General features: G+C 40.2%; 2 protein-coding genes across 10 annotated transcripts; one reads left to right on the top strand and one right to left on the bottom strand.

Moving 5' to 3' along the window:
- Positions 1-395: 395 nt before the first annotated feature.
- On the top strand, positions 396-18750 carry LOC143846569 (uncharacterized). 8 transcript variants are annotated; one of them, XM_077355037.1, is made up of 6 exons: positions 396-926; positions 13649-13720; positions 13810-13903; positions 14048-14446; positions 14531-14699; positions 17390-18750. In XM_077355037.1, the coding sequence occupies exons 5-6, from the start codon at positions 14649-14651 to the stop codon at positions 18461-18463; spliced, it is 1125 nt and encodes a 374-aa protein (XP_077211152.1). In that variant the 5' UTR covers positions 396-926; positions 13649-13720; positions 13810-13903; positions 14048-14446; positions 14531-14648; the 3' UTR covers positions 18464-18750. The 8 variants fall into 8 exon arrangements, with proteins under 8 accessions (XP_077211152.1, XP_077211151.1, XP_077211149.1 ...); XM_077355036.1 differs by having other exon boundaries at positions 13649-13903; positions 14048-14095; positions 14220-14446; XM_077355034.1 differs by having other exon boundaries at positions 13649-13903; positions 14048-14145; positions 14220-14446.
- Positions 18751-19696: 946 nt separating this feature from the next.
- Positions 19697-24976, bottom strand: LOC143845434 (chloroplast thylakoid lumen protein). Of its 2 annotated transcripts, none has more exons than XM_077353781.1 (4): positions 24516-24976; positions 20407-20546; positions 20264-20293; positions 19697-20140 (listed from the first exon to the last, which is right to left on the bottom strand). In XM_077353781.1, the coding sequence occupies exons 1-4, from the start codon at positions 24865-24867 to the stop codon at positions 20063-20065; spliced, it is 600 nt and encodes a 199-aa protein (XP_077209896.1). In that variant the 5' UTR covers positions 24868-24976; the 3' UTR covers positions 19697-20062. The 2 variants fall into 2 exon arrangements, with proteins under 2 accessions (XP_077209896.1, XP_077209895.1); XM_077353780.1 differs by having other exon boundaries at positions 20221-20293; positions 24516-24973.
- Positions 24977-25276: the final 300 nt, after the last annotated feature.

The following is a 25276-nucleotide window of genomic DNA, read 5'->3' as shown; positions in this document are numbered from 1 at the left end:
CTGAGAGGGTTTTCTACGTTCTCCAAATTTTAGCAGAAAATTTATCATGGAATTTTAAAATCGTCATTGTAGTGGTTTACCAAACATTGGATTTCCTATTTTTTTCGGAAAAGTTTCTTCCAAAATAGTAGAATCACTAATCCAAACATGCTCCTTGTGACTGTTTCCACATCCCTCGCGTCTTCTTTCGAGAATTAAAAAAAAATGATCAATCTCCCCCTTCCATGTCGTGGTTAGGCCCTGCCGTTTTACTAATAAGATTGGAAAGTAGCAGTACTATATCCTAATTTTGTTTTTTTAGCTTAGATACCTTTTTGTTTTTTTGCTAGAAAGTTAATGAACCCCCCCTCGCCCTCGCCCTCCCCCTCCCCCTCCCCCTCCCCTCGTTAGTATAATAAAGTTATCACAAATGCACCAGTAGGGGCTGCCCCGTGGAAGAAAAGAAGAAACATATATCACTTCCCTAATCATATTGAGAAGCAGATGATCCAATCGGACATGAAACCGTTATCCCAATCCAGTTAACTCTCACCGCGCATTCAACGTGATCCAAATCCTTCCACTCCTGTATTGGGGCATCTGTCCTTCAGCTGTCACCGTTACGAGCTAACAAAAAAAAATAGAGAGAACGAAATCCAGAAAGAGCGAGAGCCGCGTTGGAGGATTCTTTAATACCACCACCGTTTCCATCTTCTCACTATTGTGAGTTTTATTAGGACTAGCGAGTGGAAGACAAAAAAAAGAAAAAGAAAGGAAAAACTCTCTTTCGGTTTCCTGTCTTTTTTTTTGACGGCTTTATTTTTTGGGATTTGTTGGTCCCTTTTCATTTTTTTTTTCGCTCTTGTTCTCGAGGGCTTGAAATGGCGACCGTGGAAATTGAAGTGGTTTCCGTAGAACTGCCAGCTCCTCCTGGATGGAAGAAAAAGGTCTCCTTCTCACTGTTTGTCTCCCTTTTTCCTTCTGTTCTCTGTTTTTTTTTTCTCTATTTTGACAATCTTTCTTGTTCATTTCCTTTTAAATTGTGGTGGAAATAAATGGGCTTTCGTTATTTTTGTGAATTATGTGGGTTTGCTTCCTTTCTCTGTATTATGTGGTTTTGTGTGGAAATTACTCTAATGGTTTTGGTTTAGCTGCTAGGGTTTGTATAAAGATATCCCCTTTCTGTACGCAATTACCGTTGGGAATATAGCCATAAAAGTAAATTGGGTTTTTTCTCTTTTTCTGTGTATGTTTCTGGATTCTTTTGTGATGTTTATGTTCTGCGCTCTTGTTATGGTAATTGTTGTAATGGAAACGGTTTGGCTGTTAGGGTTTGAAGAAAGGTTCTGCTTTCTGTGGAAAAGGATGAGAATTAGTGTTCGATTGTTTTTGTTTTCTTCAGTATCAATATACTCAAATGTATTTTCCCCTTTTTCTATGAGTGTTTTTTTGGCCTATTCGTTTCATTGTCTTCTTTTTCTTTAGCCATGAAAATTGGATGAATGGTTATGTTTGGCTTTGTGAAAAATAGGGTTTCTGAGAAAAAATTATAAATGATGGTTTTCTTTTTCTATTTCTGCTTGAATAGCAATAGCAATAGCAATATATATTCTAAGTCAAAGGTGAAAACATGTGGTTAGCTATGCCTTTTCCTCTTCATTTACCCTGGTTTTTAGCTTAGTTATCTCTAGTTTTAGACCTGTTTAGTTCAGCCCAGTGTCAAATCTTGTTTTCACGTCTTCCCTGGACTGTTATCTCTGTTCAGTTCAGTTCTATTGCTTCAGTCATTTTCTGTTTCTCTTCGGATCAGCAGCCATGGAACCTCATGATTCCTCATCTCTTGATGGTTCTGACGAGGACACCCTTCCTCATCCGTTCGGATGTTTAAATAAAATAACTGTTCCCCGGGTCTTCATGCTCAGCATAAGAAAGGAGACATGAAAGAAGTCTGCACCAATCAGGAGTTGTTGCATGAAGTAGAAATGTCACAGTATCCAGAGATAGGCAGCAACAATGGTAGCTCCGAATCTGACCTGGAAACTGTCTCATTTCCTCAATTGGTAAAGCTAAAAATAGACTCCATCCCTTCCCCATCTAGGTCTCTTCAAAAACTTCGTACTCAAATTTCCAATGGGGAGCTCGATTGCATTCAAGCCTCAGTTCAGGAGAAAATGAAAATTGTAAAAGCTATTGATAAGGAGATTCAACTGTCTTCCTACTCATCTAAGAAGAAGAAAGGTGCCAAAAAGTCAAGGAAAATGGCGAAATCCCATTTTAAGCAGCACATTGAGGATGACGAAGATATTTTCGCCTCTTTCGAGGACTGATTGAAGCAGCTCCTGGGGAAAAAAACTCCCATTTCTGAAGATGAACTCTGCATTCAGCAACCTGAAAATCCTCCTTCAGATGAAGAGCATGAAACCGCCATTCTTGAAAACCAGCAGTTTGCGATTACTGCTGATGAGGGAATGGAGCAGTTCTTTCCCTCTCTTGTCACCTGCAAGCCCTGTCAAAAGGACAGCCCAACCTGGGTAAAAGAGCATTATTTGCAGACGAACTTATCTCCAAAAGATACCAATGCTTCTTCTCCATTAAATGTAGCCCCCAAAGTTCAGAACTCAGCCTTGGCTGAAGGTACCAAATTATTTAATGCTGAGAAGACAAACAAGATGGAGTCAAACCCAGATGAACTCTATCCTTTGACTGATTCAACCTTGCTGAGCCCAGGATTTTCCTCTCCTCTGTTAAATCCAAACGAGACTCTGCTTTCGGATCAGATTGGAAAAAAGCCCAGCTGTAGTCCTTTGCAAATGCAGTCTCCCTTAAATGTGCCGTCCTTGATTTAGGAAGATTTATATCAGAAGTCTACTCCAAATGGCAAAAAGCCTTCTAGAAGTTCAGCTCCCTCTGACAGAACTATTGTGCTGTCAGCAAGGACTTTACCTGAAGGTTTATCCCCGGAAGTTTCCCGCCCAAAGGATTTCGAATTGCAGTCACGTGATCCAAAGGGTCATCTAGTGGGCCCTTCGAACTCCTCCCTTTCAACTCTTTCTCGCCCTTTAGAGATTGTAAAGAAAAGCTCAAACTCTCTCCCTCTTCCTGTTAGAACCTCTGATAGAGCTTTTTCTTCTCCCCCCGAGAAAGCAGTTCCTTTCTCTTCTGTCGAGAACACTTCAAGCTCAGCAAAGGCTTCTTCTGCTCCTACTCCTTCTCATGTTCCTATCTCTGGTCTTCAAAAAGCTGAAGATGGAGTCGCTGCTTCTTCAGGTCTTGCCTCCTGGAAATTGCTTTTCAACTCTGAGCATTCTGCTCCAGCTCCCACTGCCCTCAAAACCGTCTCCCCAGATGCAGAAGAAAAGGCTAAATTGGTTCTCTTTTTCCAAGATGAAGAAATCTCCCCTCAAGAGACAAAGTGGGCAAATTGCCTTGTAGGATACTTAGGGAAAAGGCCCTATTTCGTCTCCCTTCGAGATAGTCTCGCTTGAAAATGGAAGTTGAAGGGAGACCTTCAATTGTTCACCCTCGAAAATGGTTTTTTCCTTTTCAAATTCTCATGCCCTGAAGATTGTTCGCGTGTTCTTGAAGACCACAGCCACTCCTATGGAGGTAGACCACTCCTCCTTCAACGATGGGATCCTGAGGCCTCTCTTGAAAAAAGCCTCCCTTTCTGAAATTCCCATTTGGGTTAGATTGCCGGGACTCCATCTTAAGTTCTGGTCTTCTCACTGTTTGAGTCGTATTGCTAGTTTAATAGGAAAACCTCTCTACATGGACACCCACACTGCTGAGGAGACTCGATTAAACTTTGCTAGAATTTGCATTCAAATTAGAGCAGGGCAGCAACTCCCTGATTCCATCAGACTCAAAACTTCCACAGGAGAAATTGATCAAAAGATTATCTATGACTGGAAACCCAATGCTTGTAAGATTTGCCATGATTTCAGCCACACCACCGAGGTTTGCTCTCATCACCTCAATCCTAGTCCCGTTCAGGCCAACATGAATTGGAGGCCGGTTGCCAAGGAAACCAATAATGCCATTCCGGTCAACCCTGTTACTCCAAATTTGATAATTCAAAGCTCCTACCCTGCTCGGAACAGTTCTGGAAAACCTGAAGTGCCTCAAAGTTATGTTGCAAAATGTGTCAACAAATTCTCCGCCCTTCAAGACATAGATTCTGATACTCCCGTGGTGTCCCCTTCTCATATCGCTACTGAAGATGAATCTTGGCAAACGGTGCGAAAGAAAAAAGGGAAATCTCCGATACTTCTTCTCCGTCCTTCTCCAACATGCATTCTGCCATCCCTCTCCAATGTCCCGCCTAAATTGGGCTAATGTTGGAGTTTGGGATGCCGAATGGAGCTGGTAGCTTTTTCTTTGGTGTTTTGCTCTTGCTTTGGCATAGCCTGTTCGACTTGGTGACCCCTCTGTTCTATGCTTGTTAGCTTTGTTTAACTTCTTGTCGTCTTATCATTTGTGTCTTTTGCTTCCCTATTTCATGGGAGTTGTTTTGCCCCCACTATCTTTGGGCTTTGTTTCTCATGCTTCGTGTAATTTTTTTCTTTATCTAATATATCTGGTTGGGGTCCGGCCTAACCATAGCTTACCCATAAAATAAAAAAAAATTAAAAATAAAAATTAAAAATAAAAATTAAAAAAAAAAAAAAATAAAAAAAAATAAAAATAAAAAATATATATATATTCTGTGTCTGTTTATTTTTTATAGTCCTCTCTTTGTGCTTTGGTTAGAGAAATTGGACAAACGATGATGCTTCCTTCTAGGGTTTTTTGAGAATTCCTGCTCTTATGTAGTTCTCTTCTCTTTTCATGGATTACATTGGTAATTTCTGAGATTCCTTCCTTATCTCTGAGTATTTATGTGCTTGTTTGTTTTTCTTCATACTTCACTATTTTATATTGGAAATTGTACAATGGAAATGATTTGGCTGCTAAGATTGTGTAAAGGTCTGCCTTTCTATGGGAAATGGTGAATCTTTTTTTTTTTGACATAGGGTATCCCCACCCCAATTTTAAGGCAGGACTATTCCCTACTGATGCACGCTATCACCCAATTTTAGGGCGGGGCTATTCCCTACAGAAATGGTGAATCTTATTGTCTCCATGTGTGGGAATTCTTCTACTTTTTGGTGATAATAGTTTGATTGCTAATGTTTGTAGAATGGTTCCCTTCCTCTGGAGGATTTCATTACTAATTTTCCTATTCAGGTATTTCCACTACTTTTTACTTCTAGGCTTCTAGCCATGTTTCATGGATTCTTCTGAATAGCCAAAGTACCCATGTCAGTCATCATCGGATTCCGACATTTTGGATTTGTTGTCGCACTCTTAAATCTCTTAGTATTTTTTTAAGGAAAACTACTAAAACCCTCCTACATCAAAACGTATCTACAAGAATCCCACCAAAATTTTGTTAATTACCAATACTATAATTATATGCCTTAAGTAACTTCCAATTTTTTGTTTACCGATTTTATCCTTATTAGAAGATATATTAAGGATAGCGAAAGACACATCCCTAAAATCTCCCTCTATCTATAATGGCAATATTAATCGTTTTAAAGAAACATCTCTCTCTCTCTCTCTCTCTCTTGCGCGCGCGCGCACTAGCCCTAAAATACAGTGGAGCCCATATTGTTTTGGGTGATCCTAACCATTCACTTGTTTGGCCATGGCGTAGATAGGGTTGCCCAGAAAATCTTCTCTGTAGGATGATCCTAGCCTTTTGATTCATAGAGCTTTCTATATTGTGCCGTCAATTTTAAACTCCACAAATTGGATGGTTAGGATCATCCTATGCTGAAGATTTTTTGGGCACACCCTATCTACGCCAGGGCCCAATAAATGAATTGTTTGGATTACCCAAACAGTGGGGGCCCACTGAACTTCTGAGCTTCGGTCCATAAACAGTCGTGTCCATGACTCCATGTATAATTTCTCAAGAAGACCGTTGAGTTAAAAGATATATATATATATATATATATATATATATATATATATATATATATATATATATATATATATATAGAGAGAGAGAGAGAGAGAGAGAGAGAGAGAGAGAGAGAGAGAGAGAGAGAGAGAGAGGAAACAAGGTGAGCTTAACTTATGGTGAGCTAGCTTGCCCAATCACATGGGGGCCCACTTTGTTAGGATGATCCAAACCATTCATTTGAAAGTCCCTTACATAGATAGGGGGTGTACCAAAAATCAGCTCCATAGGATCATCCTAACCCCTCCATTTGAGGACAAAAATGGGCAGACACAAATCTGCCTCATTTTTGTCCTCCACAAATGGAGGGGTTAGGATGATCCTATGGAGCTGATTTTTGGTACACCCCCTATCTATGATAAGGCCTTGCAAATGAATGGTTTGGATCACTCCCCAAAATGTGGGACCCATGTGATTGGGCAAGCTAGCTCACCATAAGTTTGGTGAGCTCAACAGTTTCCTCATATATATAAAGAGAGAGAGAGAGAGAGATAGGATCAATAAGTAGAGAGAGAGAGACTTTTTTTCTTTAACGATCTTGGTGAAGGGGCATGGAACTAGGGCTAGGGGAAGATTTCCTGATTCTTCCTCTTCTTCCACACTCCTCTGTTAGAAATTGCACGGCCATACATTAGGGTGTGAGTCTGCGAGAATTTGCCCTTTGAGATGGGAAGATTAGTGTTAAAGTTCGGTTTTGGGCTTTAGGCAGATTGGATTTTCGGATCTCTTAAGCTAATTTGGATTTCTCCTCCACTCTTTCCTAATCTTTCTAACTTTTTTGCTTAATTTTATATATAATATGGAGAGAGATTGTTTTTTTTTCCAAAACTATTTTTGTTGCCATTATTCGGAGGGAGAGGTTTTGGAGGGCTTTATCTTTTACTATCCCTTAATATATCTTCTAATCAATAGTTAACCTTGTCTTTTAATATAATTAAGGGAAAAATACACTTAGGCCCCCTGTGGTTTCTGCCACATTCAACTTAACCCCTAATGTTTAAAAAGTTACAAGTAGACCCCCTGTGGTTTCAATTTGTGTAAGGTAGACCCCCTCCGTTGACAGTTCGTCCACAGATTGAAGGGTTAAGATGATCCAATGGAGCTGCTTTTTTAGGCACGCCCTATCTATGTCAGGGCCCATCAAATGAACGCTTTGGATCATCCAAACAATGTGGGCCACTGTGTTTTTGGTAGTGTTTGCATTCGGGTATGGGCCCACATTGTTTGGATGATCCAAAGCGTTCATTTGATGGGCCCTGACATAGATAGGGTGTGCCCGAAAAATCAGCTCCATCGGATCATCCTAACCCTTCAATCTGTGGACGAACTGTCAACTGAGGTGGCCTACCTGATACAAATTGAAACCACAGGGGGTCTACTTGTAACTTCTTAAACATTAGGGGTTAAGTTGAATGTGTCAGAAACCACATGGGGTCTAAGTGTATTTTTCCCTATAATTAAGGGTAAAATCGGTAAAGAAGAAAAAAGAAAGTTATTTAAGACACAAAGCAGTTGTATTGGTAAATGAGAAAATTTTGGGGTGATTTTGGTAGATAAGTTTTTATGTAGGGTGTTTCTAGTAGTTTTCCCTTTTTAGGATGGGGTGATTTTGGTAGATAAGTTTTATGTAGGGTGTTTCTAGTAGTTTTCCCTTTTTAGGATACTAACACAAATTTATAATTAGCATAGGTTTTGAGTTTTACCTATCCTAATAACTTCTATGTAAATAAAAGATTCCCTTTTCCCAAAAACAGTAAAGGCTCGGGAGCTTGTGTGCAATTTGTTCTATGGTGGAGGACTTTGTGAAAGGCACTAAACATAGTGTTGGAAAAAGAAATGATATCAGGTTCTGGGAAGACAGCGTGCTTGGCGAGAGTGGGTAGATGGGTTAATGACAAAGTAGAATGGAATTGGGCTTTCCTTCGATTTTTTAATGAGCACGAGGAATCATGTTTCTTCAAGGTTGTGAGCAAATTGTATCTGGTTTACATCTCCCTCGTTCAGGAACATTGCAGATGTTTATTATGGGAGTCCAATGGAAGATTTTCAGCCAAGTCCTTTGACAAGGTACTAACAAAAACTGGCTCCTTTCATCCTAGAAGACTGGCCTGGTATGCTCCTGTTCCTCCCTGTGTTGCAGTATTTGTTCGGTCAGCTATTTCCGAAAGAATTCATACTCTTGATGTCCTCATCTCAAGAAGAAGAAATTCAGGTTTGGCTATCGTTTTGCAATGTGCAACATGGAAGAAGAACCTTCTAATCACATTTTTACCCGACGGGATTTCTCTTATGCTATATGGACGGCTGTCCTCAACAGCTTTGGGATGGACTAGGTGTTTCCAAAGGATTGAGTGGTTTGATTGAGTGGTTTAATAACCTGGGGAAGAAATAAAAAATCATGTGGGATATCACCACATTTACAATCATCCAGGATACCTGGGAAGAGCACAATACAAGAATCTTTGAAGATAGAGAATTTCAAATCGGGAGGCGATGAAAACTCATCCTCAGTGGACGTACTTAGTCGCTGACACCCTCAAAAAGTGGAGAGAGTTTGCAATGGACAAAAGGAGTTTGAAGAAGACTATATCCAAATGGAACCCTAATCTTATCCTTTAAATTCTCTTAAATTTGATACGAGCTCTATAGGTCATCTGGGTCTGGCTGACATTTGGGGGAGTGGTGTGAGATGAAAGGGGTGCTGTGATCAAATTGTGCTCTAGTTCTATTTGCATCATTGATTTGAACGAGGTAGAGATGAAAACCCTCCTTAATGGTCTCATCATCACTACTGAATCCTCTGATAAAACAACTTTGAGTTGAAAGAGATTTAGTTGGTGCCGTGGGTTGCTAATAAATTCGCAGCACCGTGTCATTTTTCCTGCATAATTATGAGATAGAGGGACCTAATGACGCAGTGCAATCTCACACAGAGGATGAAGATGTGGCAAGGCAACATATGCAGAGAAGGGAACATTCAGAAGTAGTGAAAACAAATGCTAGATCCTAGGGAAGAGCCAGAACTTGAAAAGAGAGGTTTCAACTCCACGAAATGGGCCCCGCATAACAATCCATAGTTGATGATTATGTGTGTGTGTGTGTGTGTGTGTGTGTGTGTGTGTGTGTGTGTATGTGTGTGTGTGTGTGTGTGTTTTTAATCCTACTAGGTAGGTATTGTGTCCATTCATTGTTATGTTTAATTTTCTTTTAAGTCTAAGTTAAATGATGTGGCTCACTGGGTTTGCTTTAAGTTACGTCAAATCACTTTAGGAGGGGGTAACCTGTGTGTATAATTCACTTTAAGTGACTTAATGATGCAGGACATTTCTAGGAAGGGAAACACTCGAAGGTTCGAAATGGCTAGGGGTCGGGTTCCCATGGTGAACTAGAATGAATCCAATCCTAGTATTTCAGAAAAACAAACAACTTAAAAAATCTCACATTTAGGAAAATAACTAATTATAGAAATTAGTCCCATGGATGAACAATCATTCAACCATTGGGTTGGGTTAAAATTTGGCTATGCTTTGTCAACTGTGGTTTTAGGAAAATACCCAAAATTTTCACCGAGATCTGATAGATTAACAACCATGGTCAATCGAATGCAATTGATAGCATTAAATCAAACACTTGATTGAAAATGTATGAATTTTAAACAAGAAGGAATGAATAGATTGGAGAGTAGAGATTCTATGCTTGAAATAGAGGAGAAATAATGATTTGAAGATGAAAATTAAAACGTACAAAAATAACGGATACGAGTTCGGTCATCACACCACTAACTTACCAAAGGCATCACACAAATGGGCTAGATCACAAGCATTACACCCATGTCTAAGAGCAATCCATGCAAGAGCAAAAGCTTCAATTTTTTTAATTCATTCATCCATCAATGAAAAAAAATGTATAGAGAACCCTCTTTATGAGCAGAGGAGGAATTAGTATAACTAGTTGGGATATCTCCTTTAATGAGAGTTGAACACATGACACTCTTATTACATTACAGCACATACCTCCTTTAATAAGAGTAGGATGCATAACACTGTTGTCACATTACAACACACACCCTCTGATGGGGACCATCCTAGGGCCTGTATTTTATTTTTTAAGTAATTTTACGTGTCCTGTAAGCTTCTTTAAGTTATAGGAGGGGTAACATGGTGTTTGAGCAAACTACTCTGTGGGAAAACACCGTGTTACCCCTAATATAACTTACGAGGTTTACATGATGCGTAAAACTAAGGTTTCCTTGAGTTATGAGGGTTGCCCCCACTTGTATTACATGAATTTTAAGTGGGGAGAGAGTTTTTAAGTCATTAGACGGTATTTTAGTACAAAAGTGCCACGTTTGTTTGGAGTTTTAAAACATTTTGGTTCTTTTTTTTTCTTATATGTTGTAAGCCTCATGACACTTTTCTTTTGATTCTATGGAATGATGAAATGAATAATGATGAATGATTATGGAACAAATATTTGAAAGTTTCTTACCGTGTGGATGTGATTACTTCTAGCCAATGCCTTGATCTTCCCTAAGGTGTGAAGTATTAGTCCTGCCTTAATTTGTATCCATCCTTTTCATCCCCTAACGCCCCTTCTATAGATCCATCTTATATCGGTTTGCTATTAGAGCGAAGTATCAGTCCTACCTTCGATCGTTCTACAACAGATTTAGTATCAGAGCAAAAGTATTAGTCCTTCCTTCGATCGTCCCGCATCACCCTTTTTTAAGAGAAGATGAGAGATGAGTAGTTACATAACTAACCTGGGTGTTCTCCTTGAATGAGAGTCACACCTGACACTCTTACAACATTACAACACATAACCCTCTTTTAAGAAAAGAGGGGCCTCTTTTAAGAAAAGAGGGGGATGGGTAAAACTACCATGATGATATCCTTTAATGAGAGTTGTAACTCGTCCAACCCTTGTCGACAATCAACCAAAAGATGATATATGTGAAAATTTTTCGGAGGAAGATCTATAAGACAATCAATCTGCCCTTTCGGTGCCATATTTGGACAAAGAGAATCCCTGAATGGAAAAAGAACCTAATCCCCAAATTTCTATTATCTTTTTATGTGAACTTTAGTCCTATACCGCATGTCTTTGAGGAAAGGGCTCAATGGGGACATTCCTACCAATGGCAATGGTGACCTCATCATTTTGAGAGGGAAATCAAAATTGAAGTCCTTGATTTTCATGATACACTCAGACATGAAACCCTTTTGGATTGGTTAATCAGTGTAGATAACTTATTTGAATAGAGGGATCTGCCGGAAGAGCCGAAGATTGTCTTTGTGAAAACAACATTAAAGGGGAGTGTGATTATCAAATGCTACGCTAGAAAAACATGTATGTGGAGGAGTATACGGACAAGTTATACAACTTGGTGCTGCGTAGTGGGCTAGATAAATCAGAGGAGATCAATACTTTGATGCATTTACCATTACCAAATTGGAGAACACATGGAAGCCACTTTTGTTTGGACTGTAGACGAAGCGTATCGGCTCACGTAAGACCTCAAGAGGAGATCAATACTTTGATGCATTTACCATTACCAAATTGGAGAACACCCAACTGAACTCAACTCAACTAAGCCTTTGTCCCAAACTAGGTGGGGTCGGCTAATGAATACTCAAGTCAACTCAACTCAACTCAACAAAGCCTTTGTCCCAAACTAGTTGGGATCGGCTAAATGAATCCTTTAGAAAAATTTCATGAAGATTGTGAAAGGAATCTATCCGGCTCTAATCCTGGCTCTAGTTGGGTTCTTCTACGTGGATAATTTTCTTCCATTCCATCCTATCCATGGTCATGTTCTCTGTTATGTTCCTAGCTATCAAGTCTTTCCTCACTGTTTCTACCTAAATTGTTTTCGGTCTGCCCCTACCTCTTTTTACTCCATCAATTTGGCATGAGTCACCTCTTCTCACCGGAGCATTTAAAGACCTACGTTGGATATGAAATTTTCTAAAGGTTAGAAAATTTCAAGAGTCGCAAAGTTTACGGCCGGCTGCCAACCTGACGCCAACTCTCCTCGCAACACCCAACACGATCAAACATCACAAACTCCTAATAGTACGACCCCATCACATGTAAACAAGCTGCGCTGAGGTGGGTCAAACTCATTCAGAAGCATTTGGCATGCATTGTTTCACCTACGAGGACCCAAGCCATCTCTCCTTTTGAGTGCCCAAAATGAGGAGTAAGGGAACAAAATAACTTAGCTGAATCGAAAGGAGACAACGATGAAGAAATTGACCGATTATAAATTTTGGTTTATCTCGACGGAGAGCATGTGATAATCGATCTAATGGAAGTGGAATTATTGATCGTGAAGCACATTATGGTATCCTAGGAATTTGAGGTTGGAGAAAGAGTCTTTTCCAAACACGCATGCTATGCAGTAGGAATGTGTCTATGCTGATTGTAGACAGGGGAAGTACTGAAAATATTGTATCCGCAGAAATGGTTGAGAAGCTAAAATTTGTCAATTGAGAAGCATTTGCATCCTTATTAAGTGGTGTAGCTCAAGAAGGGATGTGAATTTCCTATCACATGATGTTGCTTGGTCAGTTTTTTAATGGGAGAAATATTTGGATCTTTGGTGTGATGAAGCTCCCATTGACGTGTGTTAGGTACTATTGGGGAGGCCTTGACTATGCGATAAAGAGGGTATCTATAATACTCGAGCCGACACTTAATGTGATTCGTAATGATGGACAGAAGATCACTCTTGAGCTTAACCCATTAAGGGAGTGGCTGTGCGTAGATAAAGATGTAAGCATCTAATATCTTGACCACTCAGTGATTTTTTGGAGGAAAATCAAGAGACAATAGGTTTGTGTGTTGGTAGCGCAGTAAGGAGACTGCTGTATATCAGATTTCAGTATCCCAAATTTAGGTGTTACTGCATGATTTCAAATTTTTAGCTTCGGAAGAACTTCCCCATGGTTTATCCCCCCATGCACAATTTTCAACATCAATTTGATTTGATCCCTGGTACAATACTTCCCAATCTGACCCATTACCAGTCCATTGGAATGCACACAACTTAGGAGACAGGCGGAAGTGTTATTTTTGTCGTCCCTGTTTTATTAACGCCAAAGAAGGACAAGTCTTGGTGGATTCACGTAGACAGTTGGGCTATAAATAAAACCATTGTCAAGTGTCATTTAACCCATCTCATGTCTAGATGACATGCTTGATGAACTTGCTGTTCACTTGTACCTTCGAAGATTGAGCACCAGAGAGGCTACTGCTAGTTCAATTGTATCTTCGTAGATTGAAGATTTTAGAGGCTACCATAAGATCAGATTTTGGTTTGACAACAAATGGAAGACATCATTCAACACCAAGGATGGTTTGTATGAGTGGCTTGTAATGTTCTTCGGGGTATCCAATGCTCCTAGTAGCTTCTGGTAAGTGAGGATGCAGTACTTGGTTACCTTTTAAAAAAAAAAGGATGCAGTACTTGGTCCTTTTATTGGTCGTTTTAGAGTTGTTATATTGATGATATCTTGATTTATAATCAAAGCCCAAAAGAGCATTTAGAGCATCTTCGTCAATTGATGAGAGTTTATGTGAGGAGTTTTATAGTTGTCTGGTTCAAGTTCCCTTTTTCGCATGACCAAGTTTTGTTTTTGGGTTTTGTGGTGTTTGCAGAAGGTGTAAAGGCAGACCCTCAGAAAGTGAAGGCAATTTCCGATTGGCCCACTACAAGATCTATTGGGGCACGTGAGGAGTTTTCATGGGTTATCAATGTTTTATCTACACTTTATTCAAAGTTTAGTACAATCATGGCTCTGTTTACTGTATGTGTGAAGGACAAAACATTTGTGTGGCTCAAAGCAGCAGAGTTAGAAGCTTATGTTTGAAGCCCATATCCAAGTTCTCCCTGATTTCTGCAAGGTTTTTGAGGTGAAATGTGACGCTTCTCACATTGGTATTTGGTGCTGTTCTTAGCCGGGAAGGAAGACCTATATCCTCTTGTACTTAGAAGTTTAATGACGCCCAATGGAGATCATTCAAAAAAAAATAATAATAATTTGATACCTGATGCAGATACACTACGTATGATGTGGAATACTATGCAGTGTTCCAAGCTCTCAGGCATGGGTGACCCTACCTATTCTACAAGGAGTTAATACTATATTTTTATCGTGAGGCTCTCCATTACCTTCACTCCCAGAAGAAGTTAAACTCGCGTCATGCTAAATGAGGTTCTTTCTTACAGGAGTGGACATTTGCGCTCAAACATAAAGCGGGCGACCAGAATCGAGTGGTTAATGCACTTAGCCACAAAGGAATACTGTTGAATAACCTATCCGTTCAGGTCATAGGGTTTGAAATCCTTGTGGAGTTGTATCCCGAGGATGCTTACTTTTGGCAGATCTACAAATTATTTTACGCAGACGGAAGAGATTGATTAGTATATGCTTCATGACAGTTACTTGTTTTCTGGTATGCACTTGTGTATTCTGGCTTCTTCCCTTTGGAAGTTAATAATTAGATATTTACATGGGATGGCCTGGGTGACTTTGACAGGGATAAGAAAATTACACCTGTGTTGAAGAAAAGTACTTTTGGCTATATGTAGAGAGATGTTGAAGGAATTGTCAAGCGATGTCGAACATGTCAACTAGCTAAATGACAATCACAAAATATGGGACTACTCTACACTGCTCCTTCCTACAGGAACATGGGACTATGCAATGTAAATTTTGCCCTAGTCTTTCCCAAGACTCTTTAAAGCAATGATTCAGTCTTTGTAGTAGTCAAAAATTTCTCAAAGATGCCCATTTTAGCCCAAGTGCCAAAATTGCATCCTTCTATGTTTGTTGATCTTTATTTCAAGGACATAGTGCGATTGCATGGGGTGCCTTAGTCTATTTTATCTGATCGTGATATTGAGTTACTTTTGGGGGTGCGTAAGTCTATTGTGCCTAAGCTTATGTATTCTACTACACACCAATCCACAAACAGTTGGCCAAATAGAAGTGACCAATCGGAGCTTGGGCAATCCTGCGGTGTTTGGTTGGTGACTGGAGTTACTACATGGGATACAGTTCCTTTTCTTTTAAAATATGCAAATTAGCGTTGATGCCAACGGCTATGCATATGCCAAACATATAAAGCAGCTGGTTGAAGAAGTTGGGAATATTATTGAAGCCAACAATGGTAAATATAAAGAAAGCACTTCTGGGCAACAATCTTTTCGCAGTGTGTTTCTCAATTCACGGTTTAAAAACATGACAATTTGACTCCAGCCTTTATATCAAGGCTGGATTCATCAAGTTATTCTGTGGCGTACATTTTGTGGAAAATATTCACGGTTTAAAAACATGACAATTTGACTCCAGCCTTTATATCAAGGCTGGATTCGTCAAGTTATTCTGTGGCTTACATTTTGTGGAAAATATACACAACTTACATATGTCAGTGTCTCAGTTGTTCGAATCAAGTTTGGCTCACCTCGAGTTTTCAGCTTCTTCAACAGTTGATTGGACAATTTGGGGAGTGGTAGTGCTTGGATATTTGTGTCATTTTCTAAAGTCTTTTGACTTCATTGAGGGGTTGGTGAGTTCAGAGTATTCATATTTTTTGTACACTCTTGCGCCAATGTACTTTAATCAATCATGGGATAACTTGGCAAGTTTTTAATTTGGTTTGATCTGATGAACTTAATGGGATGACAGAAAAGGTAAGATGCCTGGTCAAGTTATCATCAGGTTCTTCGAAGTCACTACAGAAATCATTGGTGCCTTCTAATCAGTGTACCTAAGACAATACAGGGACGTTCCTATATTACATTAGAAGCGTCCCAGCACTCCCACTAATTGGATTGGGTGGACTAAAGTTTGCACTGGGTGCCTGCCATATCTCGAAAAATAATGCAGTTATCAGTGAATTGCTTAATTGATTTTTATGATGACATGCTTACGGAATCGGGGTGTGCCACACATATACCTGGAACGGCTTTTCTCGGGGAATAAATGATCCTTTTTAAATGGCTGTTTTTTCAGCAGGTTTCATCTTGTCAGGTCTTCCATTTTTGTTTTCTGTGGTCTAATTTTAAATGAATTTGTGGATTCAAGAAAAAAAACCAAGAACAAGCTAGACATCAAGACACAACCCTAGTAATTAGATTCGAAAATTAGATTAAATTTTATTGGTTTCAGTAGGATGAAAAGTGTGCAAGGATCCTTACATCTTCAGTTACACCAGTTTTCAACGTTTTATATTGGTTTACTTGTGCAGGTCCCACATTGTTTGGATAAAATAGCAATGCTGGGTGTTAATTCCCCAGGGCAATTTATTTATGCTATCGGTCTGTGTCTGAAGCCTATCTGTAACCTTCACTTGAGCGTTAAACAAGGGTGCCACTCCTAGGTTTAATTGTTGCAGAAAAGGAAGATGAGCTTAAGGAATAATGATTTGAAACTTTCTGGAATTTAGTACTGCAGAGTTGGGCTTGTGCTTCATCAACAAGGTTTCAATAATTGGGCATTCCGTGTGGTTTGTGTCCCAATATACAAGATTGGAAAGTTTCTTATTGTTGATAGAATTTTATGGATCTTACTTTTATACATTAGAAGTTTTCTATCTGATATCATTCGTGGATGTTTCCTGGTTATTAAATGGCCAAGTTGGCAAAATGTCTTTCAAGCAGTTTGCATTGTATGTGGCCATTCTCCTGATAGAGCGTTGAGATTTATCAATTTGGTCAACCCTGAGAAATTAAGGTAGGCTGTTTAGTTATAGTTACATTGGGTACTGTTAGCAATCGGTTTCTGGGTGTGGAAATCAAGTAATGCTTTATTGATAGTATAAAAAATTGTCCACACATTGTTGTATCACTGTATCACACATTTTGTTGTATACGCTATTTAGCTTAATGAAAGTATTTTAATGGAGTTCCCAACTTTGGGTCATCGTAGTAAAAAGTTGAGACATTTATGCCGGTCTGCTCAGTGTTACAAGGCTTTTGTGGTTGTATAAATTGTTCAGATTATGAGGCTTTTCTGGCTGTATATGCTGGTTTCAGGTTGATGTAGCTTGCACTAGGCATATTAGGTTTTATTGTACTTTTACTTGTCGAGGAGAAATGATTATACATTATACATTGTTTAAGACAGTGATATATCTGCCTAAACTTGATTATCTTGATTTTCTATAACGACTCTCATCTGTTTGTGTATTTTTTTTCTTTTTTTTGAAAGTTTAAATTTTTTTTGCCGTCCTACCTATTTCAAGGCCCTCAGTTGCCCTTCAGTTGTTGGTGTATTTATCATTTGAGCAAGCCTTTGATTGGGCTCCAGTCACATTCTGAATCATGCTCTGATACTATTAAGTTGTATTAATCAGCTGACTTGATATTGTTGCTTGACACATGTTCCTCTGCAGTTCACACCCAAAAAAGGAGGGACCCCAAAGAAGAATGAAATTGCTTTCATTGCGCCCACTGGGGAGGAGATAACTAACAGAAGGCAGTTGGAGCAGTACCTGAAATCCCACCCCGGTGGCCCTGCAATATCGGAGTTTGATTGGGGAACTGGTGAAACTCCAAGGAGATCAGCAAGGATTAGTGAAAAAGCCAAGGCAGCCCCACCTCCCCCAGAAAGTGAGCCCAAGAAGAAGCGAAGCAAGAAATCAACAGGCTCAAAGAATGATTATGGCGAAACAGAAGCTGCTTCTCAAGAAACCCCGGAAGGGAAAGATCATCGGATGGAAGATGCAGAGTTAACCAGCAAGGTCAATACTGGAGTCGAAGAAAACCAAGGTGATACAGAAACCAAAGAAATTGCTGCGAAAGAAAACCTAGGTGGCAAATCAGTTGAAATGCAAGATGTAGTCGCATCTGAGGAGGATAATACAGGACCTGAAGAAAACCAAGGTAAGAAGGAAGTCAAAATGCAAGAAGATGTAAAGCTAACCAAGGACAATACTGAAATTGAAGTGGCTGCTCCAGATGAAATCCAAGTTGGGAAAGATGGTGAAGTGGAAGATGATGTGATGGTGACAAAGAAAGGTGATACAGAAGCTGAAGAAGCCGGTCCGAAAGAAACCTTGAATCAGAGTGAAGCTCAGGTGCAAGATGTAGAGGTAACCCAGAAAGATAATAAAGAGTTTAAAGAAGTTGAACCTGAAGAAACTCAAGGTGAGAAACTAGAGACAAAGGAAATGGAAAAGCTGAATGCAGTTAGAGATGGGGAAGAGAAGCACGGAGCGGAGGGAGGGGAGAAGCAAAACAGAGGTGTACCTGTATTGGGGGTGGGAGAGACGAAGGATAAAGAAGCTTATACTAATGGAGGTGAAGATCCCTGTTTTCAGGTAGAAGAGAAAGCGAAAAATGAGAGCACATTGGTTGAAAATGGAAGTCACGAAGAGGAGGATCATGAAGCGAAGTCCCGACAGGTTCACCAGTCGGATAGTGTTGATGCACAGTGGCCACAGGCACCCTCCCAACTACCAAGTTAGCTGCTGAATTTTTTACCCAGCTTTCTGGGTTCTTTTGGATGACTCTAATTTCTGGGTTAATATTTGAACTGTTCATGAAACACCTAGTAGCCAAGTAGGCCTTTGATGCAGTTTCTGTTGCAAAAAGGAAATCTAGCTTGTAGTTCGTAGCGAGCGTTGTAACTGTTTGATGTTTAAAATTGCTAATATATGTATTATGTATTTACTGATCCTAAACTTGCTGTATTGTAGTCCATGTTTTTGTATCCTCTTATGTGGATAAGTAGAGAATTGCTGGTCTGGGTGTAGTGATGTAGCAGATATGATTTTCTGATTCCCCTCCTGGAACAAATTCAGGGCACTCCATGACCAGGTGGGGACAAACTAGAGGTGCAAATCCATTCGGTTTATGGGAACTCGGGTTCGAGCTGATATGATTCCAATTCATTTTTAGCAAAATCTGAACCCGGCCCAAGGTGCATCCCTAGCACAAGCCGACAACTTTTCTTGGTAGCAAAACATGCCAACGGGGTAGGTTTTTGGGTTCCTGGTTTCAAATTCAACCGTTCAAGATTTTACCTTTAGGGCATGTTTGGCTACCATGATTTTTTTTTTTTCATAATAAATCAGTGTCTACAAGTGGAGATGAGGGCGAAGTGGCTAAAAATCAGGTTACAAAAAACAGTAAACTAGTGCATCTCACGATTGAGAAGTCGCAAAATATCAGTAAACAGAAAACTCTACTCAAAATAGGATTGGCTGTTTCCTGATTTTTAGCCACTTCTGATTGCTGGAGACACCAGTTTCCTGTTTTTTGTATCCAGATTTTTAGCCACTTTATCCCTCATCTCCACTTGGAGAAACCAATTTATCATGAAAAAAAATCATGGCGGCCAGACATGCCCTTGACCAGGTGAGTTCGGTTTGAATCCCAGGTTGAATGCAAATCAGGTTTTAGCTCAGTATTAGAATACAGCAATTTCCAGTTGGGGGGCAGCCATACAAAATACCAGTTGGTGTAGGCATTCTCGTATCATCAGTGAGTTGAGCTCATGCAATTGGTCCGAGCAAGAAGAGAAGCAAAAGGACCCTAATTGTTTATGAAGTTTTTACTGACCCCTCCAAAAATATCAACTCCAAAATCAAGTGTGTTGGGAGAGAGTAGGACTGAGATCAATCTTTCAAAAAATCATTTTTTGAAATGGTATCTTTCAAAAAATCATAACTCCAAAAAGAGTAGTAATGGAAGCAATCTTTGAAAAAAAAATGGAATTAATAGGATCAATCTTAAAAAATAAAAATGGAACAAGTGCTTACGGACACAACTTAGGATACAGACATCTCACAGGTGAAAGTACAAACAATAATCAACAGAGCTTGTAATCCTTGGGGTATACGTGCTTCGGCGTTTCAAGAAAGCATAAAAAACTCATGGTGCGAACAAGAACAGACACTCGTTAGTCTTCAAAACTCTGGCGCAACAACAAGGAGAGCTACACAAAGAACTTGGAACTGAGCAGTGAGATGACCATCACTCTTAACAAGAAAACCCATTTTTCTTCAGCATGGTTCAAGCTCATCCTGCATATCAGAGACCTTTGAGCTGTCCGATCAATCCCGTCAAGGCAGTCCATTTCTCCAGTGCACTGGCGGATGACACGAAGGCCTTCTTTGAGGATTTGACGTCATTTTTAGTAACTGTAAACAGAAGTTTGTTAATCATACTAGAGACAAAAGTAAGAGAGAGTAAAATGGGCTGTTGTAAAAATGTAATGCACCTGATAAAATCAATGTAGCTAAAGAAGAGTTGAATGTATCCACCTCAGTCTTTTCCTCGGGACTGAAGCTCAGCTGACAAAAGGAATGTAACAAAACAAGAAATAAAAAACCAAAACAATATTATACTGAAATGAACCATAATATACACAGCCTTTGATTAACTGAATTCTAGAAACTTTGATGACCTTGGTGAAAGCTCTATTGACATTTTGGACCCAGTCAGAATTAGCGTTGGGCCCCAGAACGGAACTAGCTGCAGAGAGATCATTGTTGTCTATGGCTTGGCCGACTTTGCTGAGCTTGTAAACAAGCTCTTGAAGATATCCTGTGATAGCATCAGAAAGATGAGTTCATCAGTGAATGAAATGGGCATAGCACATCAATTATAGAAGTAATGATACAGACCTTTCAACACTAATAAAAAAAATGCAAAGTTACCCAGGTCACAGGGGTGTGTTTGCACACCAAGGTGTTTGAAATTTGAACTTTCTCCAGAGAATGTTTTCTTTAACACTTAAAATACAGCATATCGAAAACTGATAGCATAATGATAAAAGTGAAAGCTTAACTTCTACATGGCACTCTTTCATGGCCGCAGTAAATGATGGCAAGGAAAAATTTGAAGCCCACAGAAAGAAGAGAGGAAGTTCTTTAATGGATAATATAGAAATGAAAAGAATCTGTGATTCATGATATACTAGCTTTATATAAATCCTGTTCGGTTTTTAACTCCTACTTCGGTAATGGCGTTAAACTAAGTTAGCACTGAGTCTTAAAACGCAAGATAAAATTTTCAGCCTAATAGAGAAACGCCAAACCACTGAAAGCTCCAGAAGCCTCCAACTGATTTTTCTAGGCTAGGACTCATTATCTTTCTTTTTAGAAACAGTAAGTAGGCAAACAAAAAATGAATTGCAGAGGCGCTAAATAGTGTCAAGTATTTAAATAAATGCAAGCAGCTTCAAAGCTTGCAACTTTTATGCCTTAAAGTCTGCTCTATGGTAGACGTATTAATACGTCCTGTGGAGGCTGAATAAATGACATGATGCATTTCTTGACATTTGGAATATAAATGCAATGAAAGGGGAGTGTCACCCTTCACCCATCACGCTCATCTTCTCGTGAAGACTGAAAATTTGTTATAAGATTTTATGAAAGAGTAGAAAAAAGGATGAAAACTCTGACATGAATTAAAAATTACTGCTACTTTGTCTAAGGAATCGGGTCTCCATGATAATTGGAAAACAGTGGCCTTCACAATGAGAGTTCAGAAAGCAATTGTATGAAATAGCTCAATATTATCGACCTGGGTAGAAATTGTTGGATGCAATATTGAATTGTGAAGGCAAGGTGTTGCAATTTTCACAATATTTGTCTTTGATTGGTAATTAAGAAATTTTACTGAAAGAAAAAAGGGGGCTTAATGGGAAATACAACTACAATCATCCCGAGAAAACAGGCCTCCAAACATGCCAAAAGAAAAGCCAAGAAGCTAATTTAAGAAATTTAACATTTTGGTTCCTAGCTCATTATCAAGAAGGAATTTTCTAATGCAACAAGGATGAATCTAAAACCAAGGCCAATATTGCTAGAAAGACCTCAATGAAGTTCATTCTCTCGGGGGCAGTGAGTACAATAAGAATGGGGTCGGCCACCAGTACCACGCCGCAACCAACACCGCGGCCGCCACCAAAGTCATGGCCGCGACCACGCCCGGATGAGCTACCACCACGGCCAGAACAGAACCCGCCGTCATGAGCTGCAAGGGCGGAACCGTCAGCAGGAACAACAATAGAAGAAGCACTGGGTAAGCACTGCTGAGCATGTGAATAAATCTCGCTGATAGATGGAAGTGAACCGGAGCCGAGAAGCGGCTGACGAAAAGGTAAAAACTCTGGCCCAGAGACTCGAGAAAGTGAACAGCACGGAACTGGTGAAGCTGTCGAGTAAGAACAGCCAGATCAGTGGTCAGAGGCATATAGGTGTCGAGCTGCTGGCAGAGTGAGATAAACCGGCTGTAGTGATCTGAGAGAGGCATCACCGCGCTGAAGACATATCCATTCAGAGTACGTGGATGAGAGACGTGTGAGGTTATCAACCCCAGAATAAATGAGAGCGGCATGATCCCAGATGGCCTTAGAGGTATGCAAGGTCATCAGTGGTCTATACACCGGGGTGGTCATACTCTGCCACAGAAAGCAGCGAATGAGGGCATCATCCTGCCGCCAACGGTCCTAGGTAGGATCCGAGGGAGAAGGGGGATCCTGCTCAATAAGGGATACCTTACCTCGAGCGAGGAGGTAGGTCTCAACAGTGAGACTCCAACTCAAGTAGTTGGAGCCGTCAAGACGCTCCGAGGTCATTTGAGAGAAAGAATTGTCCACAAACGGAGAGTATGAGGAAGGAGTATAACTCGAAGAAGAGGCCGGCGCCGTAGTGTCAGCACGAGAAGGGCTGATCGGAGGAGGATCAATAACATCAGGGGAATCCATGACAATAGATAGAAGAACGATAAGAGGTATGAGAAGCTCTCAGCGATACCAGCAAACCAAAAGAAGTACAACGAAGATAGATGAGGATAAAGATAAAGGAAGTCAAATCGATGATCCAGAGAAAAAGAGCGCGGCCCCGAGACAGGGACAAGGGATGGGGGCGAGATATATGAGCTATAGGGAAACAAGAAGATATTAGGACTAGAGTCGGAGCCGCGAAGAGGTAGAGAACAATTTCAAAGGATTTTAGATCATTGGGAAAAGAATGAAACTAGGGTTGCTTGGTTTCGTTGTTCGAAGAAGGTAAAAGAGATGAGGAATAGAGGAAGATAAGAAATAGGGTGGTTTTTTTTTTTTTTTGTGCACTGTTTTTTCCTTTTGAGGGGGGGGGGGGGGGCTGATGGGAAATACAGAGGGGAAGGGAGTGTTGAGAAAATCCGCCGATCAAATCCGATCCGATCGCGCACAAATTAAACGGAAAGAAAAATAAACCAAGCCACAAGATGAACACCAAGATTTTATGTGGTTCGGCCAAGCCTACTCCACGGGCAAGAAACACGATCTTCCACTATGAGAAAACAATATACAAGGATTATAATGGATTTAACCCAAAACCCAAAACCGACAAACCTTTCCTCGCTTCTCAAACCTAAGATCGTTCCTAGCCACCTGAAGATTTTCCGTTGATGTCGTCACCGGTCCGCTTTTGTCGCAAACCACCATTGGCCTTCCGAAGTACCAGCTACACACCCTCGAATCATCCTGGTTCTGACTCGTTCCGATTCGATCAACACGGCCAATGCACATGTGTAGCTGTGAACCCGTTGACTCACCCAGTCAACCTCGGAGAGGGATCTCGATCCATCCTCCCCAACGCAGGTACTGTCATCCTCTCACCATCGTCTGCAACCTAAAAACTCGTCTCTGCACCAACTGCGAAAGAGACCCTATGTGTGCGCACACAATTATCCCATTTCCAACTAGCCATCGAGATCTTAGGAACACTAGTCACCGTGTCCCCTACCAGACGATATAATCCACCATACTTCTCTCCTTTCATCAGAATCATACAGCCGCGTGTGATTTTCATGGTTGCACCTGCAACTGAAAACCTGCAACCCCTGGAGTCCAACCGGCCAAGAAATATTAGATTCTTCCGTATCTTTGGGACATACGCCACACCACCCAAAGTACGAACTACTCCATTAAACATCTTGATCTTCACCGTCTCAACTCCCGTGACGTCACAAGTAGACCAGTCACCCATGGACACTACACCCGCCCTTGTCTCCTGGCATGTATTGAAATATTCCCTCCTGGAGCATACATGAACAAAGCACCCTGAATCTAAAATCCACTCATCATGAAGAGAAGTGCGATTACCTATGGAGACTGTGAGAACGTCTCCAAACTCTTCGTTTCTTGTTTAGACGAGGTATTAGAATATTTCATAACAGGATCTCAAACTCCAAAATCAGATTGTACACAATTCTCTTCTATCCGTGACCAATACTATCACCACACTATCATTCATTGAGGCAATTTCTAAATTTCAGGTATCAGGTATCACTAATCGTAATTATGTAGCTAATAGATTGCAAATTTCCCAATAATAGAATCGAATGAATTTCGTCCAACCATTAAAAAAACATATAAAGGCAGAGTTGAGTTTGTGCAAACAAGTAACACATAGTAAAATTCAAGGCAAACGCCTTTCCCGTTGGGTAAAAAAAGCAAACAGGACATGGGTCTGTGGCCATATGTATTCTTTGAATAAGAATTAGGAAGTGGGGTATTGGTACCTGTCTCCTTCTTTGAGGAATTGACCACTTCTTGCCTTTGGAGCCTCTTTTTCCTATCTCTCTTCACCTTCTCTAACAACTCCACGTCATCATCAGCCTCTAAGATGGCGGCATTCGCATCCTCTACAAAGAGAAAACTTTTTCCTTTGAGAGAGAGAGTGAAAGTAGTTAAACAAATGGCAAGCTCCCTTCGGCTCACATCATGGGTTTCTTTGCAGATGACTGAAATATGTGAAGTGGGTCTTTTTCCATTCGGTTTGCGAGGGAAAATAGATGTTGTAAAAGAGGACGAAGAAGAAGAAGAAAATGTAGGGAAGAGAGTGTTGGTTAGAGTGAAGAAAGCCCTTGCCATTTTTGCCTGTCGTCGTGGGCAGAGAAGAGGGGGGGGGTATTGGCTGTTGGGTGGATAAGAATCACGAACATGATCGTGAGATCACAGACCCGCCAAGTCAGAAAGCCTTGACAGAAGAAAATATGTATAAGAAAAGGTCTCATTTGTCAAACACAAGTTACACAACCAACCCAGGATAATGTTGCATTTCGATAAGCCAAAAATGAAGTGTATACTCACTTGTACAGCTGCACTTCGACCATAGATAGCCACAGATTTACATCCTTGCAGGAATTTTTTGGGAAAAGTTTGGAAAGGAAAAATATTTCTAAAATTTCCTACCTATGTTTTTTACACAAGAAAAGGATTTACTTTAACCAACCCTATTCAGTATTACATAGAGGAACCTTCAATTTAAGATAATATCCTG

The sequence above is a fragment of the Tasmannia lanceolata genome, unplaced genomic scaffold (assembly GCF_043159265.1).
Source record: "Tasmannia lanceolata isolate RefF3 unplaced genomic scaffold, GAP_Taslan_0.1 ptg000015l, whole genome shotgun sequence".
Taxonomy (NCBI): Eukaryota; Viridiplantae; Streptophyta; class Magnoliopsida; order Canellales; family Winteraceae; genus Tasmannia; species Tasmannia lanceolata.
The sequence above is the reverse complement of the archived record's forward strand: the minus strand, read 5'-3'. Positions and strand labels throughout refer to the sequence as shown.

Excerpts from the sequence above, each read along its gene's own strand:
- LOC143845434 (XM_077353780.1), bottom strand. The coding sequence starts at position 24,867 with ATGGCAAGGGCTTTCTTCACTCTAACCAACACTCTCTTCCCTACATTT. Across the intron at positions 20,547-24,515 it reads TTCCTCAAAGAAGGAGACAG|GATATCTTCAAGAGCTTGTT; the intron begins GTACCAATACCC and ends ATGCTATCACAG. Across the intron at positions 20,141-20,220 it reads AGCTACATTGATTTTATCAG|TTACTAAAAATGACGTCAAA; the intron begins GTGCATTACATT and ends TTCTGTTTACAG.
- LOC143846569 (XM_077355031.1), top strand. The coding sequence starts at position 861 with ATGGCGACCGTGGAAATTGAAGTGGTTTCCGTAGAACTGCCAGCTCCT. Across the intron at positions 927-17,389 it reads CTCCTGGATGGAAGAAAAAG|TTCACACCCAAAAAAGGAGG; the intron begins GTCTCCTTCTCA and ends GTTCCTCTGCAG.